The sequence below is a fragment of the Pogona vitticeps genome, chromosome 2 (assembly GCF_051106095.1).
Source record: "Pogona vitticeps strain Pit_001003342236 chromosome 2, PviZW2.1, whole genome shotgun sequence".
In the NCBI taxonomy this organism is placed as follows: domain Eukaryota; kingdom Metazoa; phylum Chordata; class Lepidosauria; order Squamata; family Agamidae; genus Pogona; species Pogona vitticeps.
In genome coordinates this window covers 249,147,715-249,165,688 of record NC_135784.1, presented here as the reverse complement: position 1 = coordinate 249,165,688, position 17,974 = coordinate 249,147,715, and the positions used below count along the sequence as shown (strand labels likewise).

Genomic DNA, 17,974 nt, shown 5'->3' with positions numbered 1-17,974 from the left:
AGAAATCAACCCTGAGTGCTCACTGGAAGGACAGATCCTGAAACTGAGGCTCCAGTACTTTGGCCATCTCATGAGAAGGCTCCCTGGAAAAAACCCTGATGTTAGGAAAGTGTGAAGGCAAGAGGAGAAGGGGACAACAGAGGACGAGATGGTTGGACAGTGGCATTGAAGCTATCAATATGAATCTAACCAGACTCCGGGAGGCAGTGGAAGACAAGAGGGCCTGGCGTGCTCTGGTCCATGGGGTCGAAAAAGGCCTTATTAATGTAGCTGACCACTTTTTTCTAAGTATGTGCATATTTTAATAATTATTTGTTATCTTGTTCTTATTACTATATTGTTTTAACTCGGTTCTGTGACCACATAATAAAGACTGACTGAATGAATAAAAGATAATGAAATCTGAAAACTGAATACATGCAAAATAGTTTCTTTTGTAATGTTTTACATATGCTATAATATGCTACTTCCACACATTCAGGTTTTCTCCCCCATCTCTATACCGAGATATGTTACAACAGATAATTGCAGGCTGCAAAACAAGGGACATGTAGATTTCATAGGCAGAATGTTGCTTTTTTTGATATAGCAGAAATAAATTTGTTCTTATGCTGTAGCTATTTTTCATCTGCTAACTGCAATAAACATACGGATGGTTTATTTATATACTGTAGTTTAAGATGTAGTCAGTGTTACTTATCTTCAAACATGGACACCTTTATAATAACCTATTTTTTGCTCTCAAACTTCATATATATGATTGCTGATGGCAGGCAAAAATGTTATGAAAGTATATGGTTTGACTTATCTCCTTTCAAAGATACTGTACATCTAGCGTGTGAACTAAAGCCACCATCACTTACCCATGCAGTTCTTCATCATCATGAAGCCACTTTCATAGCCCTCAAAGCATTCACATTCAAAGCTTCCAGGAGTATTGACACAGGTACCACTTCCACAGAGATCAGGTGAGATACGGCATTCATCGATATCTAATTCCAGGATCAAAAAAGATAAAAGAAAGGTGATGCCAACCATTAGAGATGGAGAGAGTACTGGCTAAATTATTCATTCTGGTTGATCTCAGCTGATTCAACATAAGGTGACACCTTCATGAGGATTTTTAAAGCCCAGCTATATTCCTTGTCTCCAATTAGAAGTGTGATAAAGAGCTCTTTTCCTGCCTTAAGTTCTCATAATTTGTGCAAAATGTCCCCGGTATCCTTTTCTTTCGAGAAGCAAAACAGAAGGGAATGCAAATGATCCATTCAGTGCATCGTATTCTTAAACAAAGCAGAATTCCTATTATCATTGGATAAGCAAATGCAATTATGTGAATTGCCCAAATGTGGTATAATGTATTAATAAAACAATTATTTCCAATAATGTGGTATTTCATTTAATGATGTGCAAAATACAGTGCCAAATAAATGTGTGAATTTCTCCTTTGGGCTCCAAAACCCAGAATTCTACAAGAATTTCCAGCCCACAAACACATTACCTGCAGACACGTTCATTTTAATCACCTAGACAAAGCTAATGTCTCCCTCAAAGACTTTTTCTAAGCCTTCATATCCTTGAAGGCTTTCACGGTCGGGATCTGATGGTTGTTGTGGGTTTTTCGGGCTCTTTGGCCATGTTCTGAACACAGCATGGACTGAGTTCCTACTCCAGTTCTCTGAAGATGCCGGCCACAGAGACTGGCGAACTATCAGGAAGAACAACCTTCAGAACACAGCCAAGAGAGAACAATGACATTTCCCAAGTACACTACTCACTATTCTGGAAGTAGAAACAGGGCTAGGTGAAGGAATGATGGCACCGAAGTATAGTACAATTAGGATATGAGTATCCTTCCCCTTTGCAGATGAACCGAATGGAAACTTTCCATTTCTCAAGACTGTTAAGTGTGTTCAGCAAAAGGGTTACCTTAAGCAGTCACTGTGGTTCAGTTCCAAGGATCACACATGCTGGAAATGAACCAAAATGTAGCAAATACTAACCACACAGAAAAAAGTAGTCCCTGACAGGAACCCAAAAAGTATAAGTAGACCGTGATCAGGGCAGATTGGTTCATGATGAGATGCACAGCACGTGATTGCCAGAAAAAGGAGTGAACCAACCTGTCCCAAACTCAGACCAAACCACAGGTCAAATGACTGTCTAGTCACACTTGTATCTGGATTTGCATTTTGAAGTACGATATTCTAAAATACAGGTTTATTCCTATTTTTTCTGCCTTTTTTGTGGCTCTAAAGGCTTTAATCATCCTAAATATGTCCAACCTGGTCAGATCCTAGTGTTATTTGTTCCTGTCTGAAAGAACAAAGGTCTAATACTCCTACTTCAGATAAGCAAGACATGGCCAAGGAAGTTCACATGCATTACACCTGGAGTTATGTCAAGGCCTGTCTGTCTCTTCTGTATATTTATTCAAGAACAACTGATTGGCTAGGAAAGGGGCTAACCAGCAGGAAGCAACTCTTCTCTTGTAGAGAAGGCTTTTGCTTACTGCAGAAAAGTTCTCTTTTCTTGCTTTTCCAGCAGAGGTGGGAGATGTAAAACTGCAAAAGCACTGAATTTGGGAAAGAAAATCCCTGTAGTGGGAGGTATTAGCTCTACTCATTCTATAACTGGCCAGGTGGTACGGGAGAGGAGACAAAGCATCTGAACTAAAGTTCTTCAAGTATTTTTTTTTGTTGTGCTAACCTCATAGATATACAACTTTGGAGGAGAGGGATCTTAAAGGAATAAAAATAAAATTTTATGAACTCCCCCAGTGAAATCTTCTGAAGGTGAAGATCTATACAAATCTATTCTGCTGAATAATCTGTGCTGGCCTGGAAGAGTTTGTCCCTGAAACAGTAGAATGATCTTGTCTTTTAGCCAGGAGGTGGTGCTATCTCAGAGGTAAATCAAACTCCATTGAAGCTAGAGGAAGAAAAGACTTTGGGATAACATATTATTTTTCTTCCAAACTTTCAGAATTGCTTTAAGCTTGAGAGCTAAGCTGAGCAAGTGCATTTCCCATCAATGCAATCGTTATAAAAACAAGGAAATCACCAGCTATAGTAACATTAACATCCAGAAAAATCTTGGTTCACATGCTTTACCACCCACATTTTATATTACACCAGCTTATTCAATTTTCATGGTTCCAGAACAAACTTCTTTTCACTTTTAATGTCTAGCCACCCACAGTGCACATCTCCATCCATCATAAATGGAGAAAGTCTCAAGCTGATGCCCAAACTCACATTTTCTCAAATGCTAAAGAGTGACTTTTGTTTTTAAAACAAAGCCAGACACTGATTTATTTTGATAGTCTGAGGCTCTGCTTGATCCAACTGGCTAATATGGTGATTTAGATAACTTGCCTTTTCCAGTGCCTGCGTGAAAGCTTCCTGGTGTGTTCAAACCTAGTTTTGCTGACAGTGGATGTACAAAGTCTGGAATACCATTGGTATTAATAGTGGATATTGTTATTTTAATAATTCACTCCAAGCATCCTACTGTTGCCAAATTTCTCACCAGTTCTTTCCTCCTCGCATATTCTTATAAAATGGAGAGAACTACATTATAAATGTTAGAAATAAAGGATAACGGCAAAGGAATAGCTGCTATATCACAGTTCTAACTTCAGGACAATCACTTAAGTTCCATCTTCAGATTCAGGACACAGGTACAGTTGGTAAATATTTCAATAGAATAGGACTGTTAGGTTTTAGGGGATAGAAATGAACAGGATTTTATACTGTTATTTGGAGCAAAGCATGCCTCACTGAGGACTTGACAGTTGTCACTTGGTTTGTAAGCATCCCAAGTGCTAGTTTTATGGAACTCAGGGCACAGTTACGCTATGAAAATGAAGCAAGGGACTGTGGGTTTTGAAGACAGTTTAACATCACATGGTAGTTACATGGTTTTTGGGTCTGAGCGTGTGTCCCTTGGAAAAACTAAATCCATTTTTAACTGTGTGGTAGATCAGTTGAAGGGGCTACATGGGTTTTTAGAATCATTGCATTTGAGGCTTTGTCCTGTGCCTGCCCACACTTGCACTGGCTGCCTCTCGCAGCCACCTGTCACTGCTGCTGGTGGTATTATTTTTAACATTAGTTTTATTTATTTTTCCAAAGTGAGATAGCACTAGATCAATATTATAGAAAAAGATCATTATAGAAAAAAAATTCAAACAGCCTGGACTTCAAGATTTCCCTACAGCCTGACACACGTGCAATAGAGAGGAGGGTGGAGAAGAAGAGGGAAGGAACTGGCAGCAAGATGTAAGGTACACCAGTGAGTGACAAAGAGAAACTTAACAGAGAAATTGGCAAGATCAGAAGCTTCTAGGCTTGTGAAAGAGGGGGCACTTCCCCCTACCCACTTATTCAAAGTTAATTGATTTCACAAGTGATTTAAAATAAACAACCTGCTTGTGGCTAAGTAAAATGCCTTGCTTCCCTGTATGTCATGTAGACTGAATTTTAAAAATTGATTTCAAACATGCTAAACATGATTCAAAAGTAGGGTCCCCCCGACACTTACTAATGTTTTATTAAGGAATCCCATCTCAAACCTACCTGTACAATTTCTCTCTTCCATATCTAATGCAAATCCACTGTTACATCTACATTTGAAACTTCCAATTGTGTTTCTGCATTTGCCATTTGTGCACATGCCAGGGAATACTTTGCACTCATTTATATCTGTAATATGAAAAGAGATAAAATATGCTTACATCTTTTATACAGTTGAAATGTCAATTTATTGCTTCAGGTAATCAGTGCTGGTTCAAATATACTGTTTTATCCAAGTGAACTATTTTATCCAAGTAGACGGTAAAATCTATGCTGGCAAATACACCAGGCATTTCTTCTCTGCCACTGGTGCTCCACCTTAAATATCAAATGTACACTAACCTAACAATGAGAAAGAATTCTCATTGCCAGGAGTAATGGTTCTGAGCAGCCAGTAGCCCTAATAGGTGAAAACTTAAATAGAAGAGGATATCAATTAAATGTCATGGCAGATAATCACTTGGTCAAATTATTTTTAAAAAACCTTGCGGAGATAATTACTAAGAAAATAATATTTATTTATAAGGATTTGCTTTGTTAATTTATTTATTGAAGACTTGATAATAATAAAGGACAGATGGAAGCACTAGGACTCATATGGTCAAATTTTGCCTTCTCAGGGACATTCTTTTATTAGACAGCAGTCTCAGAGTCCAAATGTATTTTGTCTAACAAATTAATTCCTTCACAGTGGGATCCACAATAAAGTCATTTCAGAGCTTAGAAAAAACTACCTTTTGGGACCAAAACTTCTAGAATATACATGGTCTAGCTAGGGAATCCTGAGAGTGGTAATCTAAAAAAAAAATCTTATTTGAGCTCTGACTCACCATCATAGAGGAAGGGTTTCATTGTTATGATTATGGCTGGTCACAAAACAGAAAACATGGGACAGTGGAATATAGTGAAGTACCTCTACATTTTAATAATGCTAATATCAGTTGTGTGCCATGAAATCAATTCTGACTTACAGTCACCATTCTATTTCCATCTTCTGAGGGTGTTCTGGGACTGTGCAGCTTGTCCAAGGCAAGACACAGTGGGGAATTGAACCCCCAACCTCTGGCTCTACAACCAGGGACGAAACACACTGAACTATCCTGCCAGCTATCTATACATTTTACAACTTTCAAAAGAAGCATTTTTTGCAATAATGAAAAATACTCTTCTCACGCCTTTTCTTGGGCTGCATAATGGCAAAGCTGTGCATTACAAGGCAGATCTGTTTAATTATATTTGTAATGAAAAGCATTACAGTATATGAATACGAGTAGAAGGCTGCAAATTTTAGTAGGAGAATGGCATAGGGAGCACTGCCTCAGCCTTTTTCTTCTAATCATGTTTCCATTCAAAATTGCTGCTGCAGCTTACCCTTCTACATTTGGCACAGGGTGTGAATTCTGGAGGCTCTGGCTTTTAGTGGGGGTGGGGAGGCAGATCATCTCCCCATTCCTCTGTTCAGCCCCAGTTCCCTGCATCCACTTTACTTGAAAGTAGGCTGAGAGACTGCTGTACACATCTGTTTATGTAATGATAACTCTCATCATACTGAGGAGGAGGATGAAAAGGGGCATGTGAGACATTCCATTCCATCTCTTAAAGTAATCCTGCATACACATGTAACAAGGCAGAAAAAGGAGGGTAGGGATGGCTCCATGGCCATTTACTGTGCACACTTCAAACACAGATTCCATATCATGGGAGAGTCATGTTTGAAAGTTTATAAATCTAAGTGAAGAAATTATGCTAAACACTGGACATACAGTATGTAGTACTTGCATTTATAAATTAAAAGGAAATACTTATTATTACAAACCAATATGAATGATTAAACCCTTTAATTCTTTAAAGTTCTTTAGGGACTGGAAACATTAATGTTATTTTACCTTTATAAAAAGGCCTTCCTGTTAAAATATCTCCTCGGTTGGAAAAGCCTAGCCCTCTGGGACATAATGCTTCATATTCTTTTGTTCCAGGCTTGGGACATTCCTCACAGTCTGAGCCCCAAGCGGCACCAACAGCACAGCAGCAGGTGTCCATCCGAAACTTTCCGGGGACAAGTTGAACACATTCATCTTCATCCCACTTCAGGTAGCATTGTTCCATTCGGATATCTATATTGTTACAAGCAGCACCACATATTGAAAAATACGAGCCTCAATTCTTAAAAATTGCCGTATTATTAACTGCATTAACTTATTCTGAGCATCCCAAGACTTGACTTAAGCAAATACATCTAAAGAACTTAGAAACAAAGACCAGCAACCAGTGGTAATTGTAACTAACAGTAGCAATATTGCTACCCAGTAAAAGTATGTTTTACACACTTGTTTTCTACAAAGAGAACAATATTTCATGCCTTACAAAATTTTCCCAGATTAATTTAATATTTAGAGACAAATCAGTTGCACATTAAAAGCATCAGGAGGGAATGTCATATGGCAAACAGATTGTGAGCCTATGTGGTATAGCAAATGTGCAGCCACTGAATCCAAACAGTTAAAATAAACCAGCAAATATAAAAGAGATCCATTTGTATTTAACTCAGTGGCTGAAATCCTGTTGGTATAACAATGCAGAAGGGTGATAGTGTCACCAACAGGGGAATATTTTCATCAAGTAAATACTTCCCCCCACCAATTTACAAATAATGTTTCATCATGTGGTAGCTGTGAGATAGAAGGAGGAAGTCTTTCGTTACTGAAAATCTCCTGCTGGTAATGTCATCTGGTGGTGACTTTCAGTAAGGAAAGACTTCTTCCTTCCTTCCCACAACTCCCACATGATGAAACAGATTATTCATAGTTCAGACAAGTCACAGGAGAGAAGACATCTTTAATTAATGAACATTTTGATGGCATCACCCTTCTGCAGGTGTAGTTACATTCTATTTGGATTTAAAATATCAAAAGTATAGTCAGCAGGAAACTGATCTCCCTTTGAAAATGAAGTTTTCTGGAAAAAGTCACAAAAGCCAAAATGTGAACTATCTAATCTGCAATTAACAAATAGAGAAAAGTTTCATGAAAGAAATTAAAATTCCATAAAGTAAAGAAATGGAAAAAACGATATTGTTTCCGCCTGAATTTGTGGACAGATTCAACCTAAATGTACATGCCACCAGAGTGCTATAATGGGGGATTGTTAATGTTTCCGACCTTATATCTTTGTACACAGATTTACTGGTACTATATAATTTTATTTAGTATTATTCAGAGAAAACGCTGTTAGTCTCACATAGGGGAATGGGCATTATTTACTTAGACTCTGTTTACTTTTTCTGCTGCCTTTAGATTTAAACAATGGCTTACAGGAAGATCATAAAGACATTGGATAATCAGAATTAAAAACAATGACAACACATAAAACAAATGGCAGCATGAAAAACAAAAACCAGCAACTTAAAAACATGTTGGAAAGACACTTCATTGTATCAAATAAACAGTGTTGCACAGAGAACCCATTATTTTTGTGTCTACTTATCTCAGACCAATTATGAAGAATCAAATTGTCAGGATGTTGAAAAAAACAGGCTGAGCACTTTTTAAAGTATAACAAACCAACAACAACAACATCCTGACACTTTCTCTCTCCATATTTGGCTTCAGTGATGCTTCCAGTTTCTTTTGGCTTCTACTTTGCTCAAAATATTATTAATATCTTCTTTGTAAAGCAAAACTGCACATAATCATAGAAAACAGAGCTGGGAAGAAACCATTTAGGTTCACATTTTAATACAAATGTTTGCATCTGCCCAAATTTTGTGATAATCTCAAATCCAAAAATGCATGCAGTAAGAAAATCTGTGTGCAAAATACACATACACTAGACATACAAAATATTTATTTTAGGGAACACTGCTGTCATAAATGAATTTCTTAATTAAAATTGCACACAAATATTTATCCTACATAAAATGTAAATGAAAATGTGTACATAATTTCAGCCTAAATCTAATATATAATAGCAACCGTAGAACTGCGGACCTGGAAAGGACCCTATGGATCATTGAGTCCAGCACCTGTCAACGAGGCACAAGGGGGAATTGTGACTTCAACCACTGAGCCATTTTTCCTTTCTCTCCATGCTACAACTCTCAGAAGGAAACAAAGGCGACCAGAACAGGCTACAATGGAAAAGGGATATTGCCTTCCTTCAACTTCCTTGGATTCCCCTGTTCTGCTAGGCAGAGTCCATAATCTGAACCTGCCTTTTCATGTGGATTTTAAATTTTAATTTGGGATTGTTTTGTTTAAGAAAATTCCATTCCAAACTGATACAGCAAGTGACTGGCATGAACCTGTGCTAAAAAAAACCAGAACAGTATAGAAACTGATAAAGACATATAGACATATAGTGTCCGTCTGCTGTCCCCAAGGGTAACAGCTTCTCTAGATATTCCTTTTCAATAAACTGAGAAACTTGAGGACATTTTAAACTTCCTTTTATCTTTGCTGGATACATTTTTTTACATTGCTGCATTGTTAAGAGTTTCTAAATTTTATTTTGTTGCATTTGGGAGAAGAAGTACAGCTTTGTTTCTCGTTTTTATTTTGTTTTGAATGGAGCACAGCATTTCAGAATGAATTCAGCATGCTTGCAGCTGCTTTATAAAATGCTGGCATCTAACAAGTACAAATTTATTGTGAAATTCTCAGAAGAAGTAGATGGAAAATACAATTACAAACAAATGAATAAACAATAAGCAAAAATAAACCACGCCAGGCCCTCTACACAGAGTTCAAATTTTACATACTCCTCAATATTTAAAAAAGAAACTGAAATGTTAACATTTTAATCTAATAGACACAAACTATTTCATTGCACATATATATATATTTCTGTCATAAAAGATTAATACTACATTCCCATGCACATTTACTTGGAAACTATTTCTAATAAATACAAGAGGTCTTACTTTCTAATAAAAGCAGAAGAACTGGTTTATGCATTTAGTGAACTGATGCTACTTTCAAAAGTCAGTATGTTTTCCTCTCAAAATCATGTGTTTTCCTACAGAAATAATTTTCTGCTAGCCATTGTTATCTGCACCTATGAAGAAATGTTAATTATCTGCTCTCTCAAAGAGAGATGTGTTTCTGCTTCATAAACATAAATATTATGCAAAATTTACTGAAATCTGCTACTGTGTCATGTGTCTTCAGCAATCTGAACCTGAGTTTATCATCAGGATTATTAATTAAGATCTGCAAGAGCATTTGCACACCTGCCATGACTATCTATGCCACTTATTTTCAACATTGCAAAGGTGAAAGACTTTTTTTCCCCAAGACTGCCAAGATTAAAGATATTTTCCAGCCTTTTTGCCTCCCAACTGCAGGTGAAAATAGCCGCTGCCAAAGGAAACGAGGAAGGGTGGTGATTTCCTATTTTTCTCTGGCAAGAAAAGAAAAATGACATGACAAATCAGTATGAGGAAGAGTGGGTATTAGCAGTTGTGGATTTCTAGAATTGGCCACCTGCTATTACACCCTATTAGAAGTCACTAAAGGCACAGGAAGACTTCAGGATACTGTATACTATAGTGGACATGTGTGAACTGACCCTAAACCACACGTAGTGGTAGAATAATATATCATACACTCACCTAAACACATTCTGCCTGTTCCATCCAATGTCAGACCATCAGGACACTCACAGTGGAACGATCCTCTGCCATTGACACATCGTCCATTGGGGCATACACCAGGGAAAACGTCACACTCATTTACATCTGAGATTAAATGTCAACAGAATACTATGATCTATCCTCATTTAAGCAATTAAGACAGAGTGTATATTGGATATGTCACATACTGTAAAAGAAGTTGCATTATGATTTATATCCTCAAATTAGCCAACTGAATGAAATGAAAGCAGTGTGTTGTGAAGTATATTGCAGTGAATGAGCAGTCTTCCCAAACTGTATCTTAAACTATATCTTAAACTGACATACGGCTTCCTTCCTTCCTTCCGGCAATTAACAGAAATCAACAAGGCAATGTTATTCTTACCTTACTTCTCTCAAGAAATACTCACAAGCATATTTTAATACTTTAAGATGAAGTATCAATAGGGCCTTTGTTTTAGATTGGAACTTTTTTACAACTGTCAAACCATTTACATTAAAGTTAATGACAAAGATTTAAAATGTTTTATTCAGTTACAGGCTCATGAAATTAATGACAATACAGTGGTGCCTCGCACAATGAGTGCCTCACACAACGATAAATTCACACAACAATGGCTTTTTCTGAAAAATTTGCCGCCTCACACAACGATGTTTCCTATGGGGAATTTTCGCACAATGATTTTGGGACCATGCTTCACAGAACGATTGCATTTTGGGTCCCCTGTTTCACTTAACGATGTTTTCAAAAAAGAGCGGGAAAGGTGGCTGTTTGGCAATGCTAATTTGTTCTTCTAACTGCCTGTACCCAGGCTGCATTGCTCCTGTGCAGGGAAGGGATAAAAAACCTTCCCCATGCATCCTGGGTTTACTTTCCCACATGCAGTTCCAAGGTTGGCTTTGCCTGTTTGCTCTGTCTTGTGGGTGCTTTCTGTGCTGGAGAACTTTCAAAGGTAAGCTTGCATTTCTTCTCCTGGGTGGGTGGTGGGTTTTACAGTGTATCTGTACTGTACTGTATTGCAAAACTCTGATGATTTTTGCAAGGGGGAATTTGGGTCTGTCTGGCTTCGGTTATGGGTTTTTTTTTCATTGGGGAAATTGCAGGGGGTTTTTTGGCTGGGGGTTTCTGTGGATTTGTGTGGGATTTGAATGCCCAAGTTCAAACTTGATTTTAATTTTTTTTCCTGCATGCTGCTTCTTGGTTGGGGGGGGGTTATGCTTTGTGTGTGCGGAATTCTGCAAGGAAATGGTTGCTGTTCTCTTGTGGCCATGCCTGCCTCTGTGATTTGGATGCCCAAGTTCAAACCTGATTTTAATTTTTTTTCCTGCATGCTGCTTCTTGGTTGGGGGGGGGCATGCTTTGTGTGTGCGGAATTCTGCAAGGAAATGGTTGCTGTTCTCTTGTGGCCATGCCTGCCTCTGGGATTTGGGTGCCCAAGTTCAAATCTGATTTTAAAAAAGTTTTAACTGCTGCCATGCTGCTTCTTGGTTGGGGGGGGTCTATGCATCTCAATGGGGCAGAAATTTTTTTTACCAAAAATTAACGAAGACTCAGAAACTGTTTTAAATGCTTGGACTCGTTAGTGCAGCTTGTGAAACCTTTGGAAACTTAATCTGGCTTTGTTCTGAGTCTTCGTTAATTTTTGGTGAATTTTTTTCTCCCCCATTGAGATGCCTTGAAGCCTACTCAATGCATTTGAATGGTGGATACATTGTTTCACACAACGATGTTTCCTATGGGGATTTTCGCTTAAGGACGGCAATCCGTTCCAATTGGGAAATGGTGTTTCACAGAACGATGTTTTCACAGAACATTTTTTTAACCAATTAACATCGTTGTGCGAGGCGCAACTGTATTTAGATAAAGGATATTGAAAGTAAAAGTATAACAAGATTTAACAGTGTAATCCTACACACATCTGTTCAGACATTAGATCTCATTGCATTCAATGGGCTGTTCTTCATGATATAAGATTGCAACCCAAGTGAGATGTATGAAAAAGAACATATATTTTTCTAATTGTTAAACTTTTCCGCTTTTCTTATACAGTATATAGAAAATTATAAGCTGATGTTTCTTTTAGGAGCAACCTTGCGTTTAATGGGATCCAACTTTTATTCCAGCTGTGGGTACAAATCCTGAGTAGGGTTCTACTCAGAATACATACAGAATATTTTTCAGGTATAAGCAGAGAGGTGGCCTTCACCAAGTCCGTTCCTTCTCTACTGCATTCCACTGCTCTGGAGGTTCTTCTAGTCCCTGAACAGATATTTGGGGTTTCTGGCATAGGGAACATTCAAGGAACAGTCAGCCAGAAGCAAGAGGGATAAAGGGCAATCCTCTTCCTGATTATCCTCTTCTGCCAAAGAGATCTGATACCCCTCTGCAATTCAGGAGCCTCACATGATAACAAAAGCCAAACGAGGCTTATGCTAGAACCACCTCACTGTATGTTGCAAAGCATCTTCTTCATTCAACAATTTTGACACGGACAGATACATTTACATTATTTCCATGCACTTTTCCTCACCTCACAGCATGAATTTCTCTGCACTATTTTCCTTTTCATTCTCACCTTCACTAAACTTAGTCTCACTTGCCCTTACTATTGCTAAATCTCGCTGGTCAGAGGTGATTTTGTCAATAATGTCACAATGTTGCAACTGACTACAGTGAGTAAGATAATGCTGGTCATCAAACCCAACTCTGTTAACTCTTAGAGCTGACAAAGGAAGATAAGAAGAGCAACGATAAAAAGGAAGAAGCAAAATGGCAGTGGAAAGAGGCTTTAGCCAAGGAAATATACAGTCACACACACAAAAAAAGCAGAATTAACATTTTGTAAGATTGGTGTTTTTTCAGTAACTTGTTTGTCGTGGTTGAGCATGCTAATATTGAAAGTTTGAAACTTATTTTGGATAAGCAAAATTCTGACTTTAAATCAAAAAGCTAAAATATTGACTGTGCATTATTTTTTGTTCTCTATGCTACAGAGCACAGAGGGACATGGTGGCGCTGTGGGCTAAACCACAGAAGCCTGTGCTGCAGGGTCAGAAGACCAAGCAGTCGTAAGATCGAATCCACGTGATGGAGTGAGCGCCCGTCACTTGTCCCAGCTCCCGCCAACCTAGCAGTTCAAAAGCATGCAAATGCAAGTAGATTAATAGGGACCACCTCGGTGGGAAGGTAACAGTGTTCCGTGTCTAAGTCGCACTGGCCATGTGACCACGGAAGATTGTCTTTGGACAAAAAAGCTGGCTCTATGGCTTGGAAACGGGGATGAGCACCGGCCCCTAGAGTCGAACACGACTGGACAAAAATTGTCAAGGGGAACCTTTACCTTTACCTATGCTACAGAGCTACAACTGATTTGTCCTTTTCAGTTTTTATATAGTTTTATATTACAGCAAACACTGGTCAGAAGCTTACTGAGTATATATGCATGCATAAAGGGAACTGTGAATATTCTAATGGTGAGTTGCCAATCCTCTGCTAATCACGTGCTTGACTGTGTATCCCATCAAGCACCTGACAAACATTCTTCTTGAGTGCACATCAACATCCAATTGTATCTAGATTGTTTATATCTTATGTTATGTGTGACATTTATTAAGATAGAGGATATTCAGTTTTATTTTATTTCAAATCCATAAAAATGATGGACATTGTCCTGTAGTTTTTAACTACAGCAAGTTGAGCCTGCATACATTTAACAGAAGAATCTTAATCACCAGAAGAGTTGATTAAAGAAGTTATTGAAGAATGTTTCTCAAAACGTCTACCATATTTAAGTATAACAAACTCTTCAGGATATATACAATATTTGTTCATGTGGTCTTTTCCACCACATACAAGCTGCTTGACTTTTTGTGATAACAATAACAAGGAATTGACTCTGGTTTCTTTTTCTAATATGGAGAATACAGAACACCACCAAAAAACCAACAAAACAGTGTGGCACAATGAACAACAGTAACATATGGACGATTTTCAACTTGCTTATGACAACCGCTACGTTAACAGTAAAAAAATAATTGTACCTTCACAGGAAACACCTTTCACTCTTGCAAACCCTCTGGGGCACGCTGGATCTACAGGAAAATATCCAGAACAGTAATTATTTTAGAACATGTGATCTCACTTAACAGAATAAGGTTCCCAACCAGTGGAAGGATGAGAAATTACAAACTTTGTGAGTGATTGTGAAGGGGAAAACTAGAAATAGACAATATCCCATAAAACTGCCCATTCCTCTCACCCACAGATAAGACAAAATTTCCTTCCAGCAATTTGTTGTGACAGATTAGTTCACAAAGCAATAATTTCCACATACTTTAAGGAGCTATAGGTAGGTAGGCAAATAAAAATCAGACCAACTTCAACAATTATTTCTCATTTTCTCCCTAGCTCTTCATATCACCTGAAAACTGGCCCCTTGATGGGATAGATTCCACCTGCAGGTAAGGCAGAGTAGGTCTGTAAGATCAGAGGCTTCCCTGCCCCTCTATAACAGACACATATTCTAAAGACCAGTAAGTTACTGGACATGTTCTTTCACTGGATTAAAGTATAATTATTTCACACACAGATTTCTGTTAAGTAGCAAAAAATATTATGGAGTAAAAAGACCAAAAAACAATACCTAGTTCACAGCGCTCACAAGGGCTGCCCCAAGCAGCTCCCAGAGTAGCACAGCATTCTGATTTCAGGGTGGCTCCATTGATGTTCACTTCACAGCGATTATCCTGCACATTCAGCCAGCAAGTTCCCTTCAGACTATCTACAGGAAACGACAACATAATAGGTCTGTCCAGTCCTATTAACTGAGAACTGACATAACCTAATTGGTATCTTGGAGCCAAACTACACATGATAGCTCTGCTAATGCTGCCTGTTGTCCCCCCTCCCCGTAATATATAAACATGGAAGTGACAAACTGCAGTAGAAGACTTCTGACATTTTTGGTGGGCTACTGCTAAGCCAGCTAGGGTCTATGAATAACTGACACAAGACCCTGATGTTGGGAAAGTGTGATGGCAAGAGGAGAAGGGGACGACCGAGGATGAGATGGTTGGACAGTGTCTGCGAAGCAACCAACATGAATTTGACCCAACTCAGGGAGGCAGTGGAAAACAGGAGGGCCTGGCGTGCTCTGGTCCATGGGGTCACGAAGAGTCAGACACGACTAAACGACTAAACGACGACACCATAATTGGGATAAAGAGACCACAGCTTTATTGATTACAGCAGCAGTTATTCTGGCCAAGCATCCAGTTCGTTGGGAGACCTGTGTGTCCCTCGATGCAGACCACCGTCTCCCTGGGAGACCACATGGGGTGGCAGCTCTGTCTGGAGACCATGCAGATGTATGCTACTCTGTCACTCCACTGCCATCCAGTGGCAGAGGCAATTCTCCCCCTCCCAAGCTGCGGTAGACCAAGGCCCCGCACCTGGTTCCCCTGTGGGGATTTCTCCCCCACCTGGGCATGAAAAGTCCCCACCTGCTGCTCTAATAACTGGCGGATCCATCCCAATGCCCAAAAATGCCACAAAGTTGTGACAATTGAAAGAAAAAACAAGCACAAGTACCAACATCAACAAAGAAACAAACTGTGCCCAGAGCATCTTGTGTACCCCCAGAAACTAGTGCAAATACCAGAGTGAGCAGGTTGGGAGACAGTACATCTGCGAGACTGAGACTCTCGGCCTCAGCTCGTCCCTTCTTATGCTGTGCTGGCAGAATGGAGTGGAAACCCCTCCCTTCAGGTCCACCAGCAGGAGACCTCTGCACGCCACACCAGCCAATCCAGGCTCACCATTACTCCAGGGCCCAGTGCAGGCCTTTCCAAGGTACCTTTTGCACAGCATCACGTGATGGATGCCATTTTTCGTCCCGCCACTGCGAAAGGAGGACCCAAGCCGCCACACTGCCCTCAACTCAGGATCGCGGGTAAGTCTGGGTCCTAATGTTATGCTAACCCAAATTCTAAAGGCTAGGAATTAGTATTTGATTTTGAAAATTTATGGGCAATTCAACACCATCTTGAATTTCTTTGAAAAGGATGCAACTTGCATTTAGTGAAGCTGAATTTGCCTTTCCTGATCTTATATCTTCTAATATTATATTATATATTATCTTATATTATATTTACTAACTAATACTCACTACTGGAATTATATTTCTCAGTTAAATTTTCCATCCTGGCCCCCTTTGAAAATTTCTTGTCTGATACTTCTTTCTAATTGGTCAGCTCTGGAGGCCCTATAGGTTAAAAACAAACTGCTTGTTCTTTTCATTGGCATTATTTTCATATTGTAATCTTGAGGATGTGGACCAAGCACTTTGAACAGTGAGGGCTACCACCTGTTCATTTCATCTTTGGCCCTTTTAGAAAATCAGATCTCTTGCCAAGGTGGAACCAACACCATCATTAAAGGGGGTAACAAATGCTTTCTTAAAGGAAGGGCCTGTCCTGACCTGACTAAAGGAAGCTGTCATGAAACTCTTCTTTTAAAAATCTACGCTTGACCCAAAAGATTTGATTAATTATAGGTAGTCTTAAATTTACCATTTTTGGCCTAAATGACTGAAAAAGTAGAGGCCCAGCAACTACAGATTGGTATTATACTGATTATCCAGACCCATTTTATCTCTTTCAGATGGAGTATAAGACTAAGGGCTTTGATGTCTTGGTAGGTTATCTACACCAAGTTAAAATTAAAAATGAGATGGAGGTGCTATCCTGTTTCTCCAAAAATAAGGCAGGGTCTTATATTAATTTTTGCTCCAAAACATGCATTAAGGCTTATTTCCTGGGGAGGTTTTATTTTTTTTTCATGTACAACCATCTACATTTATTCAAATACAGTACAGTCACGTCATCTTCTGGTTGCTGCACAATGGTGAAGGGCAGAGTTTCACTTAACTAGGGCTTATTTTTGAAGTAGGGCTTCTATTACGAGCATCCTGAAAAATCATACTAGGGCTTATTTTCAGGTTAGGTTTTATTTTAGGGGAAACAGGATACTCATCAGCAGAAAGACAGAATTTGGTAACTGGGATTTCACCTGTTTTAGAAGGGCTTATTCTCTCCCTGACAGGTCAAGTCTCCGAGTGGTTCTTGCCTGGATTCCCAGGTGGCAGCACTCAGTTTGTGCAACATGTGGCAGCTAGGTTGTGTGGCACTGCAATAAAATGGCCTTGATACTGAAAGACCTACATTGGTTGCTAATTGCTTACCAGGCCTATAGCAATTGCAGGATATGTGGGTGTTGTGTATATGTATGTAGTTTGTAGTATTGATGTGGTGTTGTTCATGTGGGTGTAAGCACGTTGGGAGTACATGCATAGAAGCAATGCTGGAGTGACTGCTGGGAATCTTAGACAAAACTTTACTGGAAATTCCAAAATCCAGAGGGGCAACAATCAGCAACAGAAGGGGAGAAAAACAGGAAAAACAGCTCCAGCAGAAAGCAGTGCTACCATTTGGTAGCTTCTCACCTAGGAAAGAAGTCATCTTTATCCAGTATTTTAATTACTCTCCACTCACACAGACCTATTGTTTCTAGGAGTCAATGGAAGCCAACATGTTGGATTCTTGGGTCCTCTTTCCGATTCAGAGTTTGAGCAGGTTTCACCAAAGCCACACTCCTATTGCCATTACTTTTTTTTTTTACCTTACACAGCCAACCATTTGTTCCTGTGTTCAGACAGCCAGAGACTTTTCTGTGTTGGGTCCTTCTTAGGTTCCTCCATCTGCTTTTTTG

At 39.1% G+C, this 17,974-nt stretch overlaps 1 protein-coding gene across 1 annotated transcript in view; it reads right to left on the bottom strand.

Annotated features, from left to right (window-relative positions):
• FBN2 (fibrillin 2) overlaps window positions 1-17,974 on the bottom strand; it is a 226,226-nt gene that overhangs the window by 74,143 nt on the left and 134,109 nt on the right. Inside the window, exons 21-26 of the mRNA XM_072992394.2 lie at window positions 14,850-14,987; window positions 14,248-14,298; window positions 10,186-10,311; window positions 6,464-6,691; window positions 4,581-4,706; window positions 864-992 (exon numbers count right to left, since the gene is read on the bottom strand). Of these exons, the coding sequence (XP_072848495.2) occupies window positions 864-992; window positions 4,581-4,706; window positions 6,464-6,691; window positions 10,186-10,311; window positions 14,248-14,298; window positions 14,850-14,987 (798 nt within the window). The remainder of the gene's footprint in view (window positions 1-863; window positions 993-4,580; window positions 4,707-6,463; window positions 6,692-10,185; window positions 10,312-14,247; window positions 14,299-14,849; window positions 14,988-17,974) is intronic.